Source organism: Lolium perenne, chromosome 3, assembly GCF_019359855.2.
Source record: "Lolium perenne isolate Kyuss_39 chromosome 3, Kyuss_2.0, whole genome shotgun sequence".
Lineage (NCBI taxonomy): Eukaryota > Viridiplantae > Streptophyta > Magnoliopsida > Poales > Poaceae > Lolium > Lolium perenne.
Window position 1 is genome coordinate 161440278 of NC_067246.2, and position 20173 is coordinate 161460450.

The 20173-nt window shown below is 44.2% G+C and overlaps 1 protein-coding gene and 1 pseudogene across 1 annotated transcript; one reads left to right on the forward strand and one right to left on the reverse strand.

Annotated features, from left to right (window-relative positions):
* The first annotated feature begins 2849 nt into the window (after positions 1 to 2849).
* LOC127323527 (protein ALTERED PHOSPHATE STARVATION RESPONSE 1) lies at positions 2850 to 17583 on the forward strand. The gene is made up of 4 exons (XM_051351638.2): positions 2850 to 4277; positions 4914 to 5092; positions 13441 to 13664; positions 16557 to 17583. Exons 1-4 carry the CDS (start codon positions 3077 to 3079, stop codon positions 17362 to 17364), a joined length of 2412 nt encoding a protein of 803 aa, XP_051207598.1. The 5' UTR covers positions 2850 to 3076; the 3' UTR covers positions 17365 to 17583.
* On the reverse strand, positions 7916 to 9223 carry LOC139838504 (uncharacterized; annotated as a pseudogene).
* Positions 17584 to 20173: the final 2590 nt, after the last annotated feature.

Sequence of the window (20173 nt, forward strand, 5' to 3'; positions counted from 1 at the left end):
GGTCTGTGTTGCTGGTGGGCAGCAGCGGTGCACCTTCTTTGCCGTCGTGGTAGGTGCGCCATCCGTGGTCGCCGCCCGAAGGAAGGTCGGCGCTACTACCGCGTCTGTATTGGTGGTCCGACGGGTGGCGGCTGCGGTGCTCCTGCTTCGTCCGTGGTGGTCCGACTGGTGGCGTAGGTGCATCGGCCGCAACTCTTCTCTCCCGATACCTCCGGTCCCTTGTTTCCCCGATTGACCTGGACACCTGGTATGATCTGCCCAAGATGCATCAACATACTCTATTTCATAACGTATTTATGAGTACAAAAATAGATATGTAAAAGAAGAAACATGGCAAATTAAAGGAAAACAATGTAATGTTTGGCCAATTATAAAGAGGCAAGTAATGTGTGGCAAATTGTAGAAGTCCTAAATAATATGTGGCAAATTATAAAATCTCCCGTCCTTTTAGGGGCGAGAAATTAATGGCCGGATAACTATTGCAAGGATCAAGGAAAAAATCATAGACACATGGAAATCATAGATCCAAAAAACTCAAAGATCACCGCCTCGGAGTTTCCATTGAGGTGCACCGTGCCCACGCACCCGCCTCTGACGCGGCACTGTCACCACATGTCTCACCGTACCATGGCCACCTCCATTAAAGGTCGCTAGCTCGCCGCCACCATCACCCATGAAGCCCGTTGTCTCCTGTGAAGTCCACCGCCTCACCTTTGAGGTCAGGACCATCTTATCTACATGACCACGCCATCTCTCTTCTAGGTCGTCACTAGCGTCTCCCCATCCTAGACCGCCCCACGATGAACCCCCACACCAAGAAATGCTGGATCGTCCCCAAGAATTCCCTAACCACTCCTTTCAGATCCTCGTTCTTAATTGCGTTCATTGGTGAGAATGATGGGCGTTCCTCTTGATTTTGCAGTATTGTCGTGCTTAATTCAGTTCACCGGTAAGAATGATGGGTGTTTCTTTTGGTATTGCACTAGGGAGAAGGATGTGTCAGAACTGGATGCCTATACAAGCCAAGGTTTCATTTCAAACAGAAATACAGGCCAAGGTTTACAAGAGGCGTGCCATAGACACGCAACAGTTGTTCTGGTTTGAGCTGATTGATTCTCCATCTGCTTATTTTTGAGTTGTTTCATGTAATCAACTATTCCAAATTATGCTTTAGTATAAAGGTGAAGACACAATCCGTGGCTCGGTGATTCTTTTCCAAAGGTTATATTTCTTCCCTGAAGAGATGGAATTCTAAACAAGTGAGAGTTATCAGAGGTAAGGGGAAGGTTGTGTGCTTGCACTGTAGGCGTCCATGCTGCTTATAAGCTCCCCAACCTATCATTTCTGGCTACTAGTTGACATGAAGACTGGACAAGACCAAAGCCACCTTGGATCAAGCCAATGTGGATGAGGCTATCGATTCTAAAATTGGAAGCATCGTGCCCTTCATCGTCATCTGAAACCATATATGTGAAGCTCTCATATCTGCAGCTGAAATAATACCTAGCTGCTACAATGTTGAGGAGGCCAAAGCTCGAACATCTGCTGCCAGTCTTAAACTCCAAGTTTTTCGACCCTGCCACTGCCATCCCGGAGTCTGACAATGCCGCTGTCTCAAAACTATCCAGAATGGTGACAAGAACCTCTGAACGAACTAGAATGTGTAGGATGAGATCAACCAGGTTAGAACATCTTTTGGGATTTTTTTTGTTCCAAATTTGAAGAGTGTGTACTAAGCAAGTTCACAAATTAATTTGTGAATTTTGCTGACAATAGAGCTAGCGAAACCTAAAGGGTTCATCACCCATTTTTCTTGTTAAATTTATTGTATGCAATGTATACTCAGCTGCTCTCTTTTCGCTAGAAAAGTCGCTGTTGTTTTGTTCATTGGATGCAAGTTCAGCCATGACAGTCAGCTCACCCATAGAAGTGGATGGCCGCTCTGTAAATAATATAGTTTACTTTATCGTGATTTGTATAGTAAAATATGTTTATCAAAAAGATTCCGCAAGATAGGGAGGAAATAAGAAAAGCTATGGCTTAGTTTGGTAGCAAAGTATCCTAAAAACCAAAGTATTCTAAAACTGCAGTTTTTAAGCAGGGTGGCATAGTATACCAAAGTATTGACAAATTGAAGTATTTTAGAGTATTTAGAAATACTGTGACATGTTTGGCTAGTGTTGTAATTAGCTACGTAAACTAGCTACTGTTAGAGCACATCATGTCTTTCAACTTTGTAATTCTCTAGAGCTTATGGCACACGCAGACCCGTCCTCTCACCATGGACACGGCAAGCACTCGCGGGTCGTGGCCGCGGCCGCTAGCATCTCCACCTGCTCTAGTTGCGCTGGTGAACAGTTACTGCCCCGTCCTCTATGTATCCGCCGCCGCCGACCATTCCAGCGGCACTACCTCCGGCCACCGGCCAACCGCCAGCTTGTGAACGACTCCGTCATGTACAAGAAGCAGGCGCTAATCTCAAACTCTGGCAGCGCTCACCTTTCTTCTCTCCATCGCTATCTTTTCCTTTGTCCATGACTGCACACGATCGCATCTCCCGAGTCTTGAGGAAACAGGGCGGCAGCGGGGACGAACCAACATAGCGAGCACGGCAAGTCGTTTTTCTCGGTTTCTCCGTTTTAGAAAAAAGAGGTCGGGAGTTGATTTTTTAATACGTTGAAAAAACTGCAGTTTGAGTGATACTTCAGTATTAATATTGCAGTTTTTAGCCGTTGCCAAACGCATCAAAGTATTGTAAACTGCAGTAATTTTAGAACCTAAAGTATTCTTGTAAGACTTTAAAAATAAAATTCGCTACCAAACATAGCCTATATCTTTGTTCCCGCAGATGGAAATGCGGTGGTTGGAGACTTGGAGTTGCCCTCACTTTCCCCACTCTAGAGCTGTAGAGTAGAGCACTAGGCCAAGCGGCTAAGCACCGGTCCATCCAATTGCCACCGGTGCCCTAGCCAATCTCCCGGCCATCAGCAACTGGCCACCCACGCCGCCGCATCACCTCCCCAAAAATTCCTTTCAAGAGCGATCGCCAGAGCCCCGGTTTCCCATCGCCGCCTCGATGGGGTGCGGGCAGTCCAAGATCGACCTGGAGGAGGCGGTGTGCCGATGCCGCGACCGGAAGCGACTGATGGCCGACGCCGTCCAGGCGCGCAACGCCTTCGCCGCCGCCCATTCTGCGTACAGCGTCCTCCTCAAGAGCACCGGCGGCGCGCTCTCCGACTTCGCCCACGGGGAGGCGCCTGACCCCAGCATGATAGCCTCCCGTTCCTACCAGGCCGCCGTAGCGGCGGCCGCAGCCGCAGCATCCGTCTCTGCGCTGCCGCCGCCCATCACCACCGCCGTCCTCATCCCGCCCTCCCCGCCGCCCCCGCCCTTCATGGACTTCTCTCACGGCAGCCTCCAGCGCTCCTCGTCGACCCCCAATATCCCCATGCCCGACCCCCGAGTTGCTTCCAAGGACCACCCGTTGGCTGAGGCTCCTATCCGGGAGGAGGAGGAGGGCGAGGAGCAAGATGGTCATATCATAACTGACAGCGATGATGATGACGATGGTAATGATGATGGTGATGATGATGATGATGATGACGACGACGAGGAGGAGGACGATGATGATCACCACGAGCATGACGATTTCAGCATTGACGATCTGGTGCACGGACAGCCGCTGAAGCGTGGGGTGATGGACAGTGTGGGGTCTTCTCCAGTGACACCACCGCCACCACCTCGGCTAAACCCGTCAGCATTGACGCCGGCGTCTGCGACACCACCACCCCCCATGCCAGAGGCACAAATGGCTACTTGGGACTACTTCTTTGGTCCAACCCCCACACCACCACCCACCTTGGAGCAGCAAGCTGAGGAGACTTGGATGGATAGGCGGGAGAAGGAGTCAGTTCCTGCGGTGAAGGCACGAGTGACGAACGCAGATATTAATGAGCCAGCTGCATCTCTGCAGACAGCACTGGAGAAGGCGAAGGCCATCAATGAGCTTGCCGCAAACCTTCCCCCATCGAAGCCGATTATTAGGAAACCACCCAAGGCACCTGGACCGCCAACAGAAGTGCACCACCAGCATGCCATGTCTATGGGTGCAGTGGAAACCCAGAAAGGGAAGATTCTGATGGTGTCTGCCAGCTTACTGCAGATTGTTGCTCAGCTTGATGATAACTTTCTTAGGTCTTCAGAGAGTGCACATGAGGTGTCAAAAAAGCTTGAGGCCACTAGGATGCATTATCACTCCAACCATGCTGACAGTCGAGGCAAGTGTGGCTACTCAATTTATTTTGTAATCCGTAGTTTTGAATCTTAAGCAACAAGGTGCACCCATCGATTTAGAAAATCACCCTACTGCTGATGTTTTGTTTTCGAAATTAGAAATGATTAACATTTATGCATCAATTTCCACGTTGTTTTGGAATAGATAAGAGTGGAAACTAAATTTCTGCTCCGTGGCAGTTTAATTTAACATCGTGGTACCTATTTAGACTAGCTTTACTGAGCACATTTTCTTTCTAAATTAGGCATAAAATGGGTACATCATTTTGATTTCATTTGTGAGGTTCCCTTTGAACCTGTTGTCATCACACCCACTCGAATCGGAAAACTGCATCTTGTATACTTTGTCGAGTAGTTGCTCACAGACACGTCTGGAAGGGTTTCTTTTGTACTTGTCTTGGATGCTAAATTTACTGTAGGGCTACTATGTTTACCGTCATTTATTGTTTTATATCTAGTTTCATTTTCAGAATTCAGATAACTTATCTCAGTCATAGCAGTTGTGATCCCTAGCAGCTACTTTCCTGGTCTACTGAATTTGAAGTTTGACCTCCCAATTTTGTGGCTTGTAGAGTGTGGTACCCAATTACGCTTTCTAAAGATACGTGGATATTTTTCAGGACATATTGATCATTCTACAAAAATTATGCATGTTATCACATGGAACCGCTCCTTCAAGAACTTACCTGACCAAGAGGATATACGTGGAAATTTTGAGATTGATGAACGATTCGAAACTCATGCCACAGTACTGGACCGGATGCTTGCGTGGGAGAAAAAGTTGTATGATGAAGTGAAGGTAATGTCCTTTAAACTAGATGTTTAGACTAGTTTTGGTATATACTTCTCATTTTTTATCGGTTTATCCATGCCCGTTTTCCTGCTAGAATATTAGTGCATTTGTCTAAGTCTCTGTGATGATGTTTTGAAACCCGTGCTGAACAGTGAACACCTCTGCAGCCAAACCCCTACTATTATGAGCTTTTGAACCATGGAACATAAATTTGCTAAACCTTAAACACCACTTCGCTGCTTTTTATTGTGCATACGACACTATCTCCTACTGTTTGTTGCATCATGTCCAGCATTTACCAAAATGCTTCTTGATAGCACTGTGGGTGTCTCGACAATGAGAAACACGTCGTTGATCTGGGTGGAGATAACTTTGATGATCTGACTACAACATGGAACGTTGTTGTGCCAATGCAATCGCTAAACAAACTCGAGATGTTATTGATCATGCTGGGGCAGGATGAACCTGACCGAGGAAGTCTAATACTATATAATTGCAATCTAAGAATAAGTGAGAACTACAATATGCAATATGGATATTGCGAATATAGATTAATTAGATTAAAAGATTTGGGTTCAGTAAGGATGTGTTCGGTTCCAGAACCATGAGGCATGGAACGGAATGGTTCCATTCCAACGTCATGAATGGTTCCCTACCCATGTTCGGTTCAGGAAAAAACGTGGAACGGAATGGCAGGATTTTGGTTCAGCTCACCTGTTTCATGCTTATGGTGAACATACCTGCCGCATCTAACAACATGCCAATAATTTTTTTGGCAGCACTTTGTTTGTATTTTCAGCAGTAAGCAATAACAAATATATTCATATAAGCATAACACATACTCCCTCCGGTCTGAAAAGATCGACGCAGAGCCAAAGAATCGGTAGCCAGCCTATAATTACGTAACTGCCGCGTCGATTAAATCGGACTCGAGGTAGTATATGGCAGCAAATATAGTACACAATTAGATCCAAACGACCATAATAGGCATTGAAATAGTCCAAATTCAACCACGTCAAGTTTAATGTCATAGTAGTGATCCAAAAGCAACTAAATAGAGTTCATTACAGTCCATATTACATATTATGGCCCATGGAGTAATAAAGTTCATTGCAGCCCATCAACGCACTTGAAGTTCATATCATCACTTCAAATTATAGAGCACTCCAAAGGTCTTCTCCACATACCTACTCAACCAAACCAACTTGTTGTCAACTTTAAGTGTCATGAACGCTTTTGCAGTCTTCGGATTGTCAACAAGATGAGCATAGTAGTGAGCAATATGGTCCTCATCAAATCCCTTGAGTGCAGCCAAAGCATCCCACAAGTTATCAGGTACGGCGTCATCATCCCCACCAGATTTTGCAATAGCACATACTCCCTCCGGTCTGAAAAGATCGACGCAGAGCCAAGGAATCGGTAGCCTATAATTACGTAACTGCCGCGTCGATTAAATCGGACTCGAGGTAGTATATGGCAGCAAATATAGTACACAATTAGATCCAAACGACCATAATAGGCATTGAAATAGTCCAAATTCAACCATGTCAAGTTTAATGTCATAGTAGTGATCCAAAAGCAACTAAATAGAGTTCATTACAGTCCATATTACATATTATGGCCCATGGAGTAATAAAGTTCATTGCAGCCCATCAACGCACTTGAAGTTCATATCATCACTTCAAATTATAGAGCACTCCAAAGGTCTTCTCCACATACCTACTCAACCAAACCAACTCGTTGTCAACTTTAAGTGTCATGAACGCTTTTGCAGTCTTTGGATTGTCAACAAGATGAGCATAGTAGTGAGCAATATGGTCCTCATCAAATCCCTTGAGTGCAGCCAAAGCATCCCACAAGTTATCAGGTACGGCGTCATCATCCCCACCAGATTTTGCAATAGCATCAGCCATCATTTTGTACCCATCTTTGAGAGTGGTGATCAGTGGATCATCTTCAATGTGCACAAGCTTGGCCTTCTTTTTTGGTGGTGCTTTGGCAGAAGACTCACCTACATTTGGTGAAGTTTGCATCTCACTTTCATCTTCAACATCAATAGAGAAGGGATCATTCCCTGACTTGGCGTATTTCCCCGAAGCAGTGGTAGACCCAAAAATTGTTTCCATTGCACGATAGTGCTCAATTGGGTTATTCAAGAAGGGGATATCAGATTTGTTGTTCTACAAAAAAATGAAGAAGTGAGTAACATATAATAGATGCAAAGAGTGAAAGTTAGTAGCAAAATGTTCAGGGAACAAACTTACATCACAATGGCCTGCATAGTGCTCATCGCTGAGCCTGATAGTGCAAGTATCCTCATCCCACAAGGCCCCGCTCAAAATTTTCAATTGGACTAGCCTGCCCCAAATCTTCCTCAACTTCTTAAGATGGTTGGAACATTGTTCGCCGGTTAGAGATAGCTTGAAGTGGTCATTCAAAAACTTGGCACATTGGTTGTAATGACAAGTCTTGAAGCCACTTGAAGTTCTTGCACCACTAGCCACAAGGTCAGCCAAAAATCCTAGATGCTTGGTGGACATGGAGTTGGTCCATGCTGCCACCCCTCCCTGGCTCCCTTGGTGCTCTTGCTTGCACCGTTCACGGTTGTATCGATGGTTTCAACGCTGTCCATACGACCATACCTGTCCAACCAACAAAACCAAGGGTAAAAATGATTTTGAGCATCACAAGCAAGTGGTACCATTGCAATAAAAGAGTACATTCTGTCCAGCCACAAAAATATTGCCAAAACCTGATTTTGAGCATCACAAACATATGATTTCATTACAATAAAAGAGTACAAATGTAGCACAACTCAATACATGGTCTTGTTACATAGATGGCACTACAAATACATGAAGAATGTCACACTCAATGACCGTACAAGGCCTGCCTATCCACCCACATTTGGTTAGCCATTTGTTGCCTACCGTTTACCATGTCCCTATGGTCTCTTGCTTGTTGGCTTTGTGCCCGGATTGGTTGTGTGGTCCAAGTCACCTCCGGTATAATGAATTCAACAATTCCTTGAGATAGTGCATACTTATGAAGAACACAACAAGCTACGACAATGTCCACTTGTACCAAGAAAGTGAAGAATGGTGTGGCATCATCTAAAATTTTGAATCTCCTCTTGAGTGATCCAAAAGCTCGCTCTACCATCACCCATAGAGATGAGTGCGTAAGGTTGAATAGCTCCTCTGCATTTTGGACGGGATTGCTGCCCCACTCGTTCAAATGGTATCTCACATTAGGAAAAGCTAGGAAGAAACCGCGCTTGGCTCCATATCCGGCATCAACTAGATAGTATTTGCCTAAAAATAAAACACATTATGGTGACAATGGTTTGGACAACATATGGACAATTATATCTGAAGTCAATTTTGTTTACCTTGTGGTACTTGTTGGCCTCTCTCACGTGCTAATGCATCAGCTAAAACACATGCCAACACATATGTGAAGCGAAGGTCAAAATCTACCGCTGCCATCACATTTTGAGTGGCATATGTTTTCCTACCACGAAAAGCATCTTCCATATCGTTTGGAACAGATGCTCTCACATGTGTGCCATCAATTGCTCCAATACAATCCTATATAGTGACAAATGTTAAATGATATGAAGTGTGTCCTAAATAGCTAAGAAATAGTTTTAGCTAGTACCTTAAAATACGGGTCAAACCGAGGGTTTCATTCTATTTTTTGTGGTGTCTCCGATGATGGTGGCCTGATATATTCATTACGTAGTTCACGAATGGCATGGAGGACACACTTAAAATAAATTGGTTGCCACAACCCTGTGGCGAACATTATGTCCAACAGTGTGCAAAAACATCGCCACTTGTTGCTCCACATTCAAATGAACACTATCTTCTAGCAACTTGCGATCCCTCAATATGTTACAAAGTTTAAAGAAAGGAGCTCTTTCGAATCTTAACATATTTCATTATTTCTACATGTGACATCGCATTGCCAAATTTTACGATTGAGATATTCAATTCGCTGCCGATCCTGTTCATGCATGGGCCCATAGCTTATACGTGGTCTTCTCTTCCTTTTTATAGCCCGAACTGCTACAACAATTGCAGCACAAACAGCAAAAACAGCAGCTCCCCTAATCATCTTTTTCTGTTTATCCATCATCTTGCCCATCTACAATGCATTAATTTTTTCATGAATTACCAAAATGCACAATCTGTAATGGACATTGACAAATCATATTTCACACATTTAACAATCAAGTTGGACATATTGCACACATTTTACAATCAAGCTGGACATACATATCAGCAAACCATAGCAAAAAATCGATTTAGCCAGATTACACCGTACATGGAACAAACGTACCTGCAGGAGTGCCTCCGCCTGGACCCCCTTCACTGCCGGCCGCCGCGCCCACCTTGACCGCCGGAACTCCCGCCCAAACGGACCGCTGACACGCGAAGGAACCACCACCGCCACGCGCGCGAGAGACAGAGAGAGAGGAGCGTCGGCGGAGAGGAGAGGGAGAGGAGCGTCGGCCGAGAGAGAGAGGCGGACTGAGAGAGAGAGCAGCGGCTGAGAGGATAGGGAGAGGAGCGCCGCGCAGGGAGAGAGAGGATAGGGTTTGGGGTCGGGTGAGAGAAGAGTTTTTTTTTCAGTCGGTGCGGTGACAGATACCAGCGATTCCTCTAGATTCGACCAAATCGGTCAAACAACTCGGTTCCGCATCTTCACAGTATATTCGCTTCTCGGGAATGACTCGGTTCCGTTCCTTCTCTTGAACCAAACACAAGGATGGGTGCTGGGTGCGGAACCGTCCCGTTCCATTCCACCAAATTCCAGAACCGAACACATCCTAAGCAGTCCTGGCCTGGTCATTTGACATAAACAAAGTACACAAAGTTGCAACCATAGCGAACTTTTAACTGAACAAAACCCAATTCTAAATGATGCCCAATGGCCTTGTTTGGTACTAGAGTTTACCCAATCCCCTGAAAACATCTTCCATTCTAATCCATAATCCTCTTTGTTAAAAAAAATGTCATTTGGTAGGCAGGGATTGTTACACAAATTCATAACAGTTTTGTCAAGCAGATAGTTAGGCAAATCAACATAGATTATAAAAGACTACGAAGCACCGATACTTCAAAGTCTGCCCTGTCCGCGTATAATACTCCGATACCCCGATACACGGGCGATACACGTATCCCAGGAGTATCGGCTTTTCCGATTTTAAAAAGAAAAAAAATACCGATACACTGCCAGGGACATCATCGACACGGCTAGGACACAGGAACGTTGGGAAGTCCAATCAAAGCCCACTAGTGACCCTAATAGCCAGTGCGCTATCTATCTATTTTCTTGATTAACCATGGAAGTAGTTTGGATTGAGGCTTCAGGAGTGAGCGCACCGCCACCGTCGCCGTCTGGAGTCACTCACCGCCGTCTAGAATCGCCTCCCCGCAACCTGGAATCGTTCTCTCCTCTGCCGCCTCAATTATTCATTGACTTCACAAGTCACTGCATAGCATTTCATTAATTTTATATGTATATTCGCCGTATCGCCGTATTGTTGTTTCTAGAAATTGCCGTATCCTGTATCCGTATCGCCGTATCTGTCTCGCCGTATCGGTGCTTCGTAGATAAAAGATTCAATTTCTATAGCAGCACATGAACAACACATTTTCAAAATCAACATGCAAGAATTCTCAGCATCCAACAGATAAAACTTCTATCACATGATACTATGAACTACTGATGGAACAGTAGCATACAAGAATTTTCAGCATTGTTTTTCTGTATCAAGATAATGCTCTTTAGCGAAGGAACATATGACTCGTCTCCATCATTGTTGCTTTATTTTGTGTGGTGTTCAAGAAGAACAAGTAGCAAATTCCTGCATCAGTTACAAAAAATAAATAATCTATTTGGCGCAGAAAAACTCGGTGGATGTATGGTTTGCTCCATAAGAAGCTAATCTTTTACATGATTCCAAGTTATTCCAAATAAGCAGTATAGCACCCCAGCAACAATAACATCTACAGAAAGATCAACCTGATATATCTATCTTCACATGTTACACATGTCCACAAAATAAATTTTTGAACAACAGAAAACAGCTTCACAAATTCCCTCAACAGGAGACATCATCAAACCGGCATAATCTGTGGTAAACATCTCAACAAAACGCTGTTCACAGAGGCAGAGCAAATTTGGTCCTTCTGAGAACAATGGACATACTCTAATGGTCCAAGCTAATGTATAACTGTAACATGTCGAAAAACATAAATAGCAGGTCCCTACAAAAAGAATCATAGCTGACATGTTATTAACCTCTCAAGTAATCAAAGATATATTAGAAAGTTTTGGACTTCTGATTCTAGACCTAAGAGCGAACTTTGTAACGCCGTTCTAATCGAGGCAACCATGAATCGTAGCTGAGGACAGCCTTACGAACTCCTCTCAGTATGAAGTAAAACTAAGATGCAACATGTGCCTAAGGTACAGTTTGAGATCCATGGCAAACACATAGAAACGGGGGATGGTGAGAGAGGAGAGGACGAGGGGGAAGATCACGGACCGGAGAGAGATCCAGGTTCACCGGAGAAGAGGGGTGGCGGGAGGATCCGGGCTTCACCGAAAGGATGGAAGGAGTTGCCTTTGGGATGGAAGGAGCAGAGCTTCACATGACGGGAGAAGATGGGCTTCACAGTTGGGAATTGGGATGGAAGGAGTCACTGACCCTCCCCTCTTGCCACCGTATCACCGTCCCTCTCGCTGCAGCTCCGTACTGCCCCTCTTGCTTCATCTCAGGTCGGGAAAACACTAGAGGGGTCACGGTTGGGTCGAGGAAAAAAAACCATTATGGCATCAGGTTTTCTGGGTTAAGTTGAGGATAAAATCGGCCCAACACTCCAGTTCCAAACATGCTTTTAATCAACGCGCCGACTGACAGTAGTACTACCTCCTATCGCTTTTAATCAACGTGCCGACTGACCTGTGCATGCATGTACCGTAGCTGGTGCCAGCGTCAATTAAAACCGATCGGAGGGAGTACCAAACAATGCCTATGGGGTATTCAAGGATGAACAAAGGGGACTTTGTCCAGCCTTGAAACGGGTGGTCAGCCCTTTACACTCTAAAAAACTGCCTAATTGATGCAGTCAGAAATTATATAGGGCATGGCCTGAGGATAAGGTGACGCAGCACCTAGATGTCTATGGGTGAAATTTATGAAATTTCATTTTGTATGATTCGTCCACGTCTTCATGTGATATTATGGTGGCTTCAAAGTCTTGAAATCTACACTTGAAGCACCATCTCCAATCCTTGCATTGTTGCTGGCTTGCTGCCATCTTCATGCTTGATCATGCTCCAATCCTTGTCTCTCTTGTCCATGCTAGCCCCTTCATTCTTGGATAAGAGAAATTTATCTGATTCAGGCTGCATCATATTCTCATGAACATTAGGAATAGTTGAGAAACATAAGTACCTAATAATTGAGTTGTCGCTTGTGAGCTCTAGTGATTGGTCCTTGTACTTGTGATGCTCGAGCATGTGTAGCTGTAGGGGCAGTGGATGTAAGTTTAACTGTAATAGGGATGTCCTCATCACCTTTTACCAGGGTGTGTAATTAACCATTTTTTAAATACTACTTGCTTTTTAAAGATCTATCAATCAAAAGATAGTTCCTTCAATTCCAAATATAGTCTTTTTTTTTTTTGAAACTTCAAATATAGGCTATTTGGGTGTTGAGACGGTCTATAAGCCACTTGGATTGCTAATTGCTACTACTCCCTCTGTTCACAATTACCCTGCGCTTTGGGTTTAGTCAAAGAAAACTATGTAAAGTTTGACTAAATATTAAGAAGAAAATAGCAACATCTATAATATAAAATTTATGGCATTAGAATCGTGATAAAATATGTTTTCATATTGTATGCATTTGGTGTTGTATATATTGATATTTTTTCTATGTATTTGGTCAAACTTTATAAAATTTGACTGTGATTAAACCTAGAACGCAGGGTAAATAAACACATATTCACAATGTTGTAAACATTTGGTGTTGTATCATGTATTGTTGCAAGCTGCAAAAATCATGTATTATGGAAGCAGATTCACAATGAATCTAGTAATGTGGGACCATGGCAACTTGCATTTGCATTTCGAGGGAGTATAAATGCAATGATAAGTCAATTTTTGTAAGTAGGAGCAATGAGTACAAACCAAATTGCCTCCCCCATCCACATTCGACTTGGGTTTCTTTTAGTGCCCTTTCCATGTGAAATTTTCAGCTGTTGTTCATTTGCCAATTTTGGTGTTTCCATCTCTGTTTTTATTGGCTGATTAATTCTATGGATGTGCCAAACCAGGCAGGGGAACATATGAAAATTGATTATCAAAAGAAGGTTGCTCTACTGCATAAACAAAAGAAACGTGGTGTTAATCTTGAAACCCTTGAGAAGACAAAGGCTGCTGTTAGTCACTTGCACACAAGGTACATAGTGGATATGCAATCCATGGATTCAACAGTTTCAGAAATAAACCGGCTACGTGATAAACAGCTATATCCGAAGTTAATGGACCTTGTTGACGGGTGAGTGTTCTTTCACTTCTGAGAATTGTTAAGAAATGATGTGTGACATTTTCTTTTTTAATTTAACTAGGAAATATGCCCGCACGTTGCGGCGGATTAGTTTTAACTGAATATCAGCTACATCTAGAATATTTAAAAATATGTTTATTTGTTGATTTTCAGGAGTGTCCATACATCTCAGTCACCTAAATTGCATATTTGAGGATATGTTTTTGTTAATTGTCTAACACTGTCCATAAATCTCACCCACCTAAATTGTTATTTAGATAGATTATATATATATAATACGTATATGTCTATAAGTTACCTAACATTGCAGTTCAGATATTTTGTAGATTTAATAAAATTCTAGCTCTTTTTTTGGTAAGTTATATGCACATGGATGTGTGCTGCTAGTGATGAGATGTTCACCCAATTAATGGTTTACAACCAAAATTTAAGAAAGTTGAATGCAACTCACAAACAGATAATAAACTGAAACATGATTTCCATTTCTTTGCAATACATCAGCATTTTATATTTTTATTTAGCAACATATGAAAAAGATTACAGAACTCATGTTGTGGGCTTGGAAGAGCGAATTTTGATTGCATAAACACTATTCATAGTAATACTGAATCAACAATGAGCAAAAAAACAGGGCATGGACATTGGTTTTTGAAATCCCTCCGCTATATAGCTGAGCCTGGTATCACATTGGTGGTTAGGATGCGCTAGTAGGCCTATATCTCACCAGCCTTTCTCCTCCTATACTGGTCGGCTACTTTGGGCGTGAGCGACGGGTAAAAGCACCTATAGAAATTGGAAAAGAAAAATAATAGTGTTATCAATTAGTAACACACAAACATCTAGAAATCTCTCACGTCTAATAACATCAGTAGCTAGCACACAACACACCTAAATCACACTGCAGCATCACAGCGAGCTTCACAGCTGATCCAGTCATCATGCCGAAGAAATTAGCACAGACCCATGGAGCTGAACTGAAACATGAAACCATAGACCATAGAACTTGAAGCCTCACCTCCACGCTCGTGTGCTTCTGGAGACTGGAGTTCTGGACAATGTCAGCGTGCTGCTACTTGTTGATTCCTAAAACTCTCACCTGATTCTCCTCTTTTCTTCATGCGAACAGGAAAAATAAGGACCTGCTCTGTTCTTAGATCTTCCTCCCCTGTCAAATTTCTTGTTGATGTATCTCTTGTTTCCGTTCTCTGCCATCAGTCAATTGGCAATAGGACTTGCCGATAGAGCGCACAGTACCAAGGTGGCCTCCTCTAGCGAACAGCGTGTGAGGATGTCCAGCAGGATGACCGCCCAAAGTGTCTTCTCACATGGCGGGCCGGCATAAGAATCTGCAGCAGGGCCAGTCACACACGCGCTAGCCCTCCCGGCGCCGCCATGGCGGCCACCACAACCGTGAATCAAATCAAGAAAAGTGCAGGAAGATGAACACAAATCAAATCAAGAGCTTAATCTGGCTGTCAGGTGCTTGATCCAGTCGCCGAAGTGAAAGATCTGGCCATCAGGTGCTTTATCAAGTTGCCTGAGCGCTCGATCTGGTTATCGTGGTGCTCGTTCCGGCCACGAGGAAGATCGGACAGGTCTTCAGGCCACTCGATCTGGTTTCCCTGGCGCGATGTCGTGAGAGCTCTAGTCGGTTGTGCGGCAAGAACGGGCAGACGGAAGGGGGACGGTGGCATCTGTTGTAATATCAATGAAAATCAGGGGCAAGAAAAAACGGACCAACAAGCTCTTTTGCTTTTATTATTAGGTATAGATTGGGTTTCTACCGTTCAGATGCAATTAATTGTGTCAATGATATATACCGGCCTGTTTGTCTATTTGCGGTTCCTTCTTTAATCTAATCTATGTGCTGACTAAGTTACATGATTCTCCTTGCTACTATGATGGAACTACATGTATGTCTATTTGTATAGGGATTAGTTTAACAGGGTAAAATAAAAATGCATTGGCTAGACAGTTTAATCATGGTGCAGGAAATATGCCGCCACGTAAGCACAGCGCTTCGCAGCCTTGATTGCACCTTGCTTTTTCAACTGACAATTAAATACTCCCATTAGCCCAGAAAGAATTTCACTGCCAAACTTTCTGGACTCTGTTCATCGAGGTTACTTGATAATTGTATTGGCATGTTGGACAAGCAAAAGAATTTTCAAATGTTATGGCTTTAACTTCTAATGCATAACACTTTGAACAAATACTTGGTGATCTAGCGTTTCATTTACGTATCCCACAACCAAGAAAGTCCCTGCCACATCTGACACAAGCTAAAAAAGGTAAAATAAGTTAAGCTTGCCCTCTCACATGCCACACAAACCACAAAAGAAAACCGGGAAAAAACATTTCCCCAATAAACTCCGAATAGATTATCAAGAGGAAGAAAGCCTTTTCCCTTTATATTCAGATCATATATTCTTAATACCTATATATTGTTCAATTTTGACATTGTTCTCTATTTAAGCACAACATTGTTCACTATTCGAGCACTTGTTTTTGACCCAAAATATCTGTCTATGCATCCAATTTGATGCCAGAATAGCTGGATCAAATATTCTGCAATTAATGGAAATTGAGTAGAATTCCATAATTGAGTTTTCTAGCTGAGTATAGACATGAATAGAAGACAGTGCATCTCTTTATCTACTTCAATAGTACCAAGTTATGTTTTGTAGTCAAGATGCAGTGACAGGTAGTGAATTTCATGATAAAATAAGAATTGCCACCATAGATAAAAGAGTTTGTAATGGTATGGCAATTTTTTCTTATTAAATTAGATCATAGCTAGTGCTTGCTATCTAAGTTGTATCTAAGTTTTGCAGCTTGTTTTTGTTTACCATTTCTCTTTATATCAATTTATATTTTGTGCAGAATGGGAAACATGTGGAGCTCTATGCACCGTCATCATAAGAGCCAGTTTTTGATCATATCGGGTATCAGAGCTTTTGAGGTCCCTCCTGTTCCAAGGGAAACAACTGATTTGCATTATAAGCAGACGTGCGAGTTACGAGACATTGTCAGGGAGTGGCATATGCAGTTCGAGAAACTTATGGACCATCAGAAAGGGTACATCAGAGCACTCAATGCATGGTTGAAGCTTAATCTCATCCCCATTGAGAGCAACCTGAAGGAGAAGGTATCCTCTCCTCCGAGGCAGGTGGAACCACCCATCAAGAATTTACTACATGCTTGGCACGACCAGCTCGAGAGGCTTCCAATTGAACTTGCAAAAACTGCCATCAAAAGCTTTGCTGAAGTCATAAGCAATATTGTAGTACTTCAGGAGGAGGAAGTCAGCCTAAGGCGGAGGTGTGAGGAAACTCGCAGGGACCTTGACCGAAAGAAGGCACAATTCGAAGACTGGCATAGTAGGTACACAGAAAGAAGGGCATCCCTGGGTGAGGAAACTAACCCCGAAGCAGCCGATGCTCCTAGCGAAGATCCTTTCACTGAGAGGAGAATAGCCATTGAGGAAGTAGAGATCAGGCTGAAGGAAGAGGAGGGGCACCACCTTAGGCTTGCGAGGCAGGTGAGGGAGAAGACGCTCGCAAATCTCCGGATGCACCTGCCTGAGCTCTTCAGAAACATGGCTGATTTTTCATTCTTCTGCCATGACATGTACAGTAGCTTGAGAAAATCTGCAGTGCTGCCTGTTCCCAGAGACGAAGATCAAGGCTGATTCCGTTTGTGCTAATGTAATTCACCTTGTTGGTAGGCAATACTACATCTGTTCCAGTGAATAAGGTCTTTTTTTAAGTCAAAGTACGTAAGGTTGGTTTGACCAAAATTTTAGAAAAAACATCAGCATGTACAATCTAAAATCAACACCATTAGATACATCTTGAAATACATTTTCGATATTCATATAATATCATAGTTCCTGATAGTTTTTCTAAAAGTTTAGCCGAATTTTATTTACCTTGACTTAAAAAAAACTCATTGAAACGGATGGAGGATGGAGTATTTTTTTACTAGTTAAATTATACTCTATATTAAAGCTGACCCTTTTTACTGAAACATCAGCGATTTGAATACTGTTCACCAAGAGATTTTGTCCAATCAGGCAATGGCATGTTTAACTTCTTTCAGTTAGTATCACTTATTCTCTTTTTTCTGGGCTTAAGTTTCCGATCTTCCAGTTTAGCAGCCTTCCATGGAGATAGCTGCGCCAGATTTGGACAGAAAGAAGCCAAAGCTGACAGATTTGAAAGTCATATAATTATAACCTTTCCTTAATTATCATGTATCAAGTGTTCACATGGTATGGATATGTCAGTTGCATACATTGCTTTAGCAGATAAAGGTTTCAAATTCCATCACTCTGACGCAGGATACATAATAGGACAACATGCTCTGCTCAAAACTGTATGTATCCTGAAATAGCTGAAATCAGTAGTGGGTATAAATGCCTCGTCTCCTCAAGAACGTGAATGATTATTCTCTTCTCCCTAATCGCCTATTGTATTCTCTCACTTAGAACTTTAGAAATGAGTCGCCACATTGACAGAAGGTGCTCTACTTGGCCAGGAATCTTGGCGGTGTTCCAAGAATTGGTGTTTGATTGCAACTCTACTTACATCTCGAAGTTCTACTCCCGTGTGAAATTTTTGGCCTCAAAAGTTTGAACTGTAATGGTTTTGCCTGAGTGTCTCGGCTTGCTCCTCTGTGAGCACTAACAACCTGTAATCAAATTTTGAGGTTGCTAACAGAGCTTGCCACTGTGTACAATCTGTAATTGATACAAAAGTGATTTTAAGTGGTGCTTTTTACCTTCAAATTATAGATGGCTTGCTAGCAGATATTGATACTTATAAGTTTCGAGATTTTTTAATACTACACTTGATGAGGTCTGAGACCCGTGTGTGGCCCGATCTCGCGGATTGACTTCGAAACCAAGGGGGAAGATGGGAAAAACGCGAGGAACACGAAGAACACGGCGATGAACACGAGGAACTCCGAGACTCACGCACACACACACCCCGATACACCCGATGCTTACCTCCGTGGCTCGATGGACCACGCCAATAGAATCACCCGGAAGAGGCACGCGGCAGAATTCCCGGTGAGAGATTGGGATTGGAGAAGAAGAGCTTGGTGAGGGAGAGAGAGTATCTTGTACTAGAATCTCACTCAACAAGTTCCAAATCAACAACCAAGATGCCTTGATTACAGAGGGATGATACCCAAGGGAGACTAAGCTCAAATTTAGGTTTGAGTTCAAAACAAGTCTAAAGAGCTAAAGGGGCGTCCTGGGGGTATTTATAGTCTTACAAGGCGTCATGGGCCGAAAAGGTAAGTTCGGGCCGAAAATATACTTAAGTCGTGCAGGCCGGTCAGGAGGCCGGTCGATCGGCCCGTGGACCGGGCGGGCCGGTCAGGGGGGTCGGCCGACCGGGCCAGTGACCGGGCGGTCCGGTTTCGAGCCGGGCCCGGGACCGGCGGCGACCGGACGAGGCTCCAAGTCCCCGGATGGCGCCCGGATGTCACGAGCGCAAATCCGATTCTGACCGGGCGGTCCGGTCGGGAGGCCGGTCGACCGGGCTGTGGACCGGGTGGTCCGGTCAGGGAGCCGGTCGACCGGGTTCTGGGCCGGCCGTCCGTCTTCTCTTCCTTGCGCTCTTCGGGCGACTTCCTGTCCAGCTCCATGTCCATCTTCTTGTCCAGCTGCTCCTCTCCTCCCTTTGACCATGGCGTATCCTCCTCTTGGTGACCTTGATGCTCCTTGTACCTAATGACACATAACACGTCGGCATGAGGTAGCAATCCATCCAAAGGTGTACCAAGATCAAGGGTGGTGAGGAGCGAGTTCACCTCATCATGTAGCGCTTGACTCGGGCTCGTGTCATCGGTCCACTTGGGGGACTTGTTGGTCTTGGTGTAGCGACGTCGGTGACCGGGGCTACATCATCTCCCCCCCCTTGGGAAAGAGTCGTCGTCGACTCTTGCACCTCCTCATCTCCATGATAGGGTGACAAGTCCGAGACGTTGAACGTGTTGCTCACCAAGTACTTGGATGTTGGTATGTCGATGACGTAAGCGTTGTCGTTGATGCGCTTGAGGACCTTGAAGGGGCCATCTCCTCTTGGCTTGAGCTTGGAGTTGCGCTCATGAGGGAACCTTTCCTTTCGGAGGTGGATCCAAACGAGGTCTCCTTCTTCGAATATCCTTGCCTTCTTCTTGGCGTTGAGGCGGTTGGCTTGACGAAGAACATGTTCTTGTATGGTTGCCCTTGTCTCTTCATGTAGTTTCTTGACGGCGGCGGCGCGCTTGTCGAAGTCCATGTTGATGCGCTCGTGGAGAGGAAGCGGAAGTATGTCGAGTGCCGTGTAAGGTTCGAAGCCGTAGACGACCATGAAGGGGCTCCTTGATGTAGTCTTGTGCTTGGCGCGGTTGTAGGCGAACTCGGCGTGAGGAAGGCACTCCTCCCATGACCTCAAGTTTTTCTTCACGAGGACCCGTAGGAGGGTGGAGAGGCTTCGATTGACCAC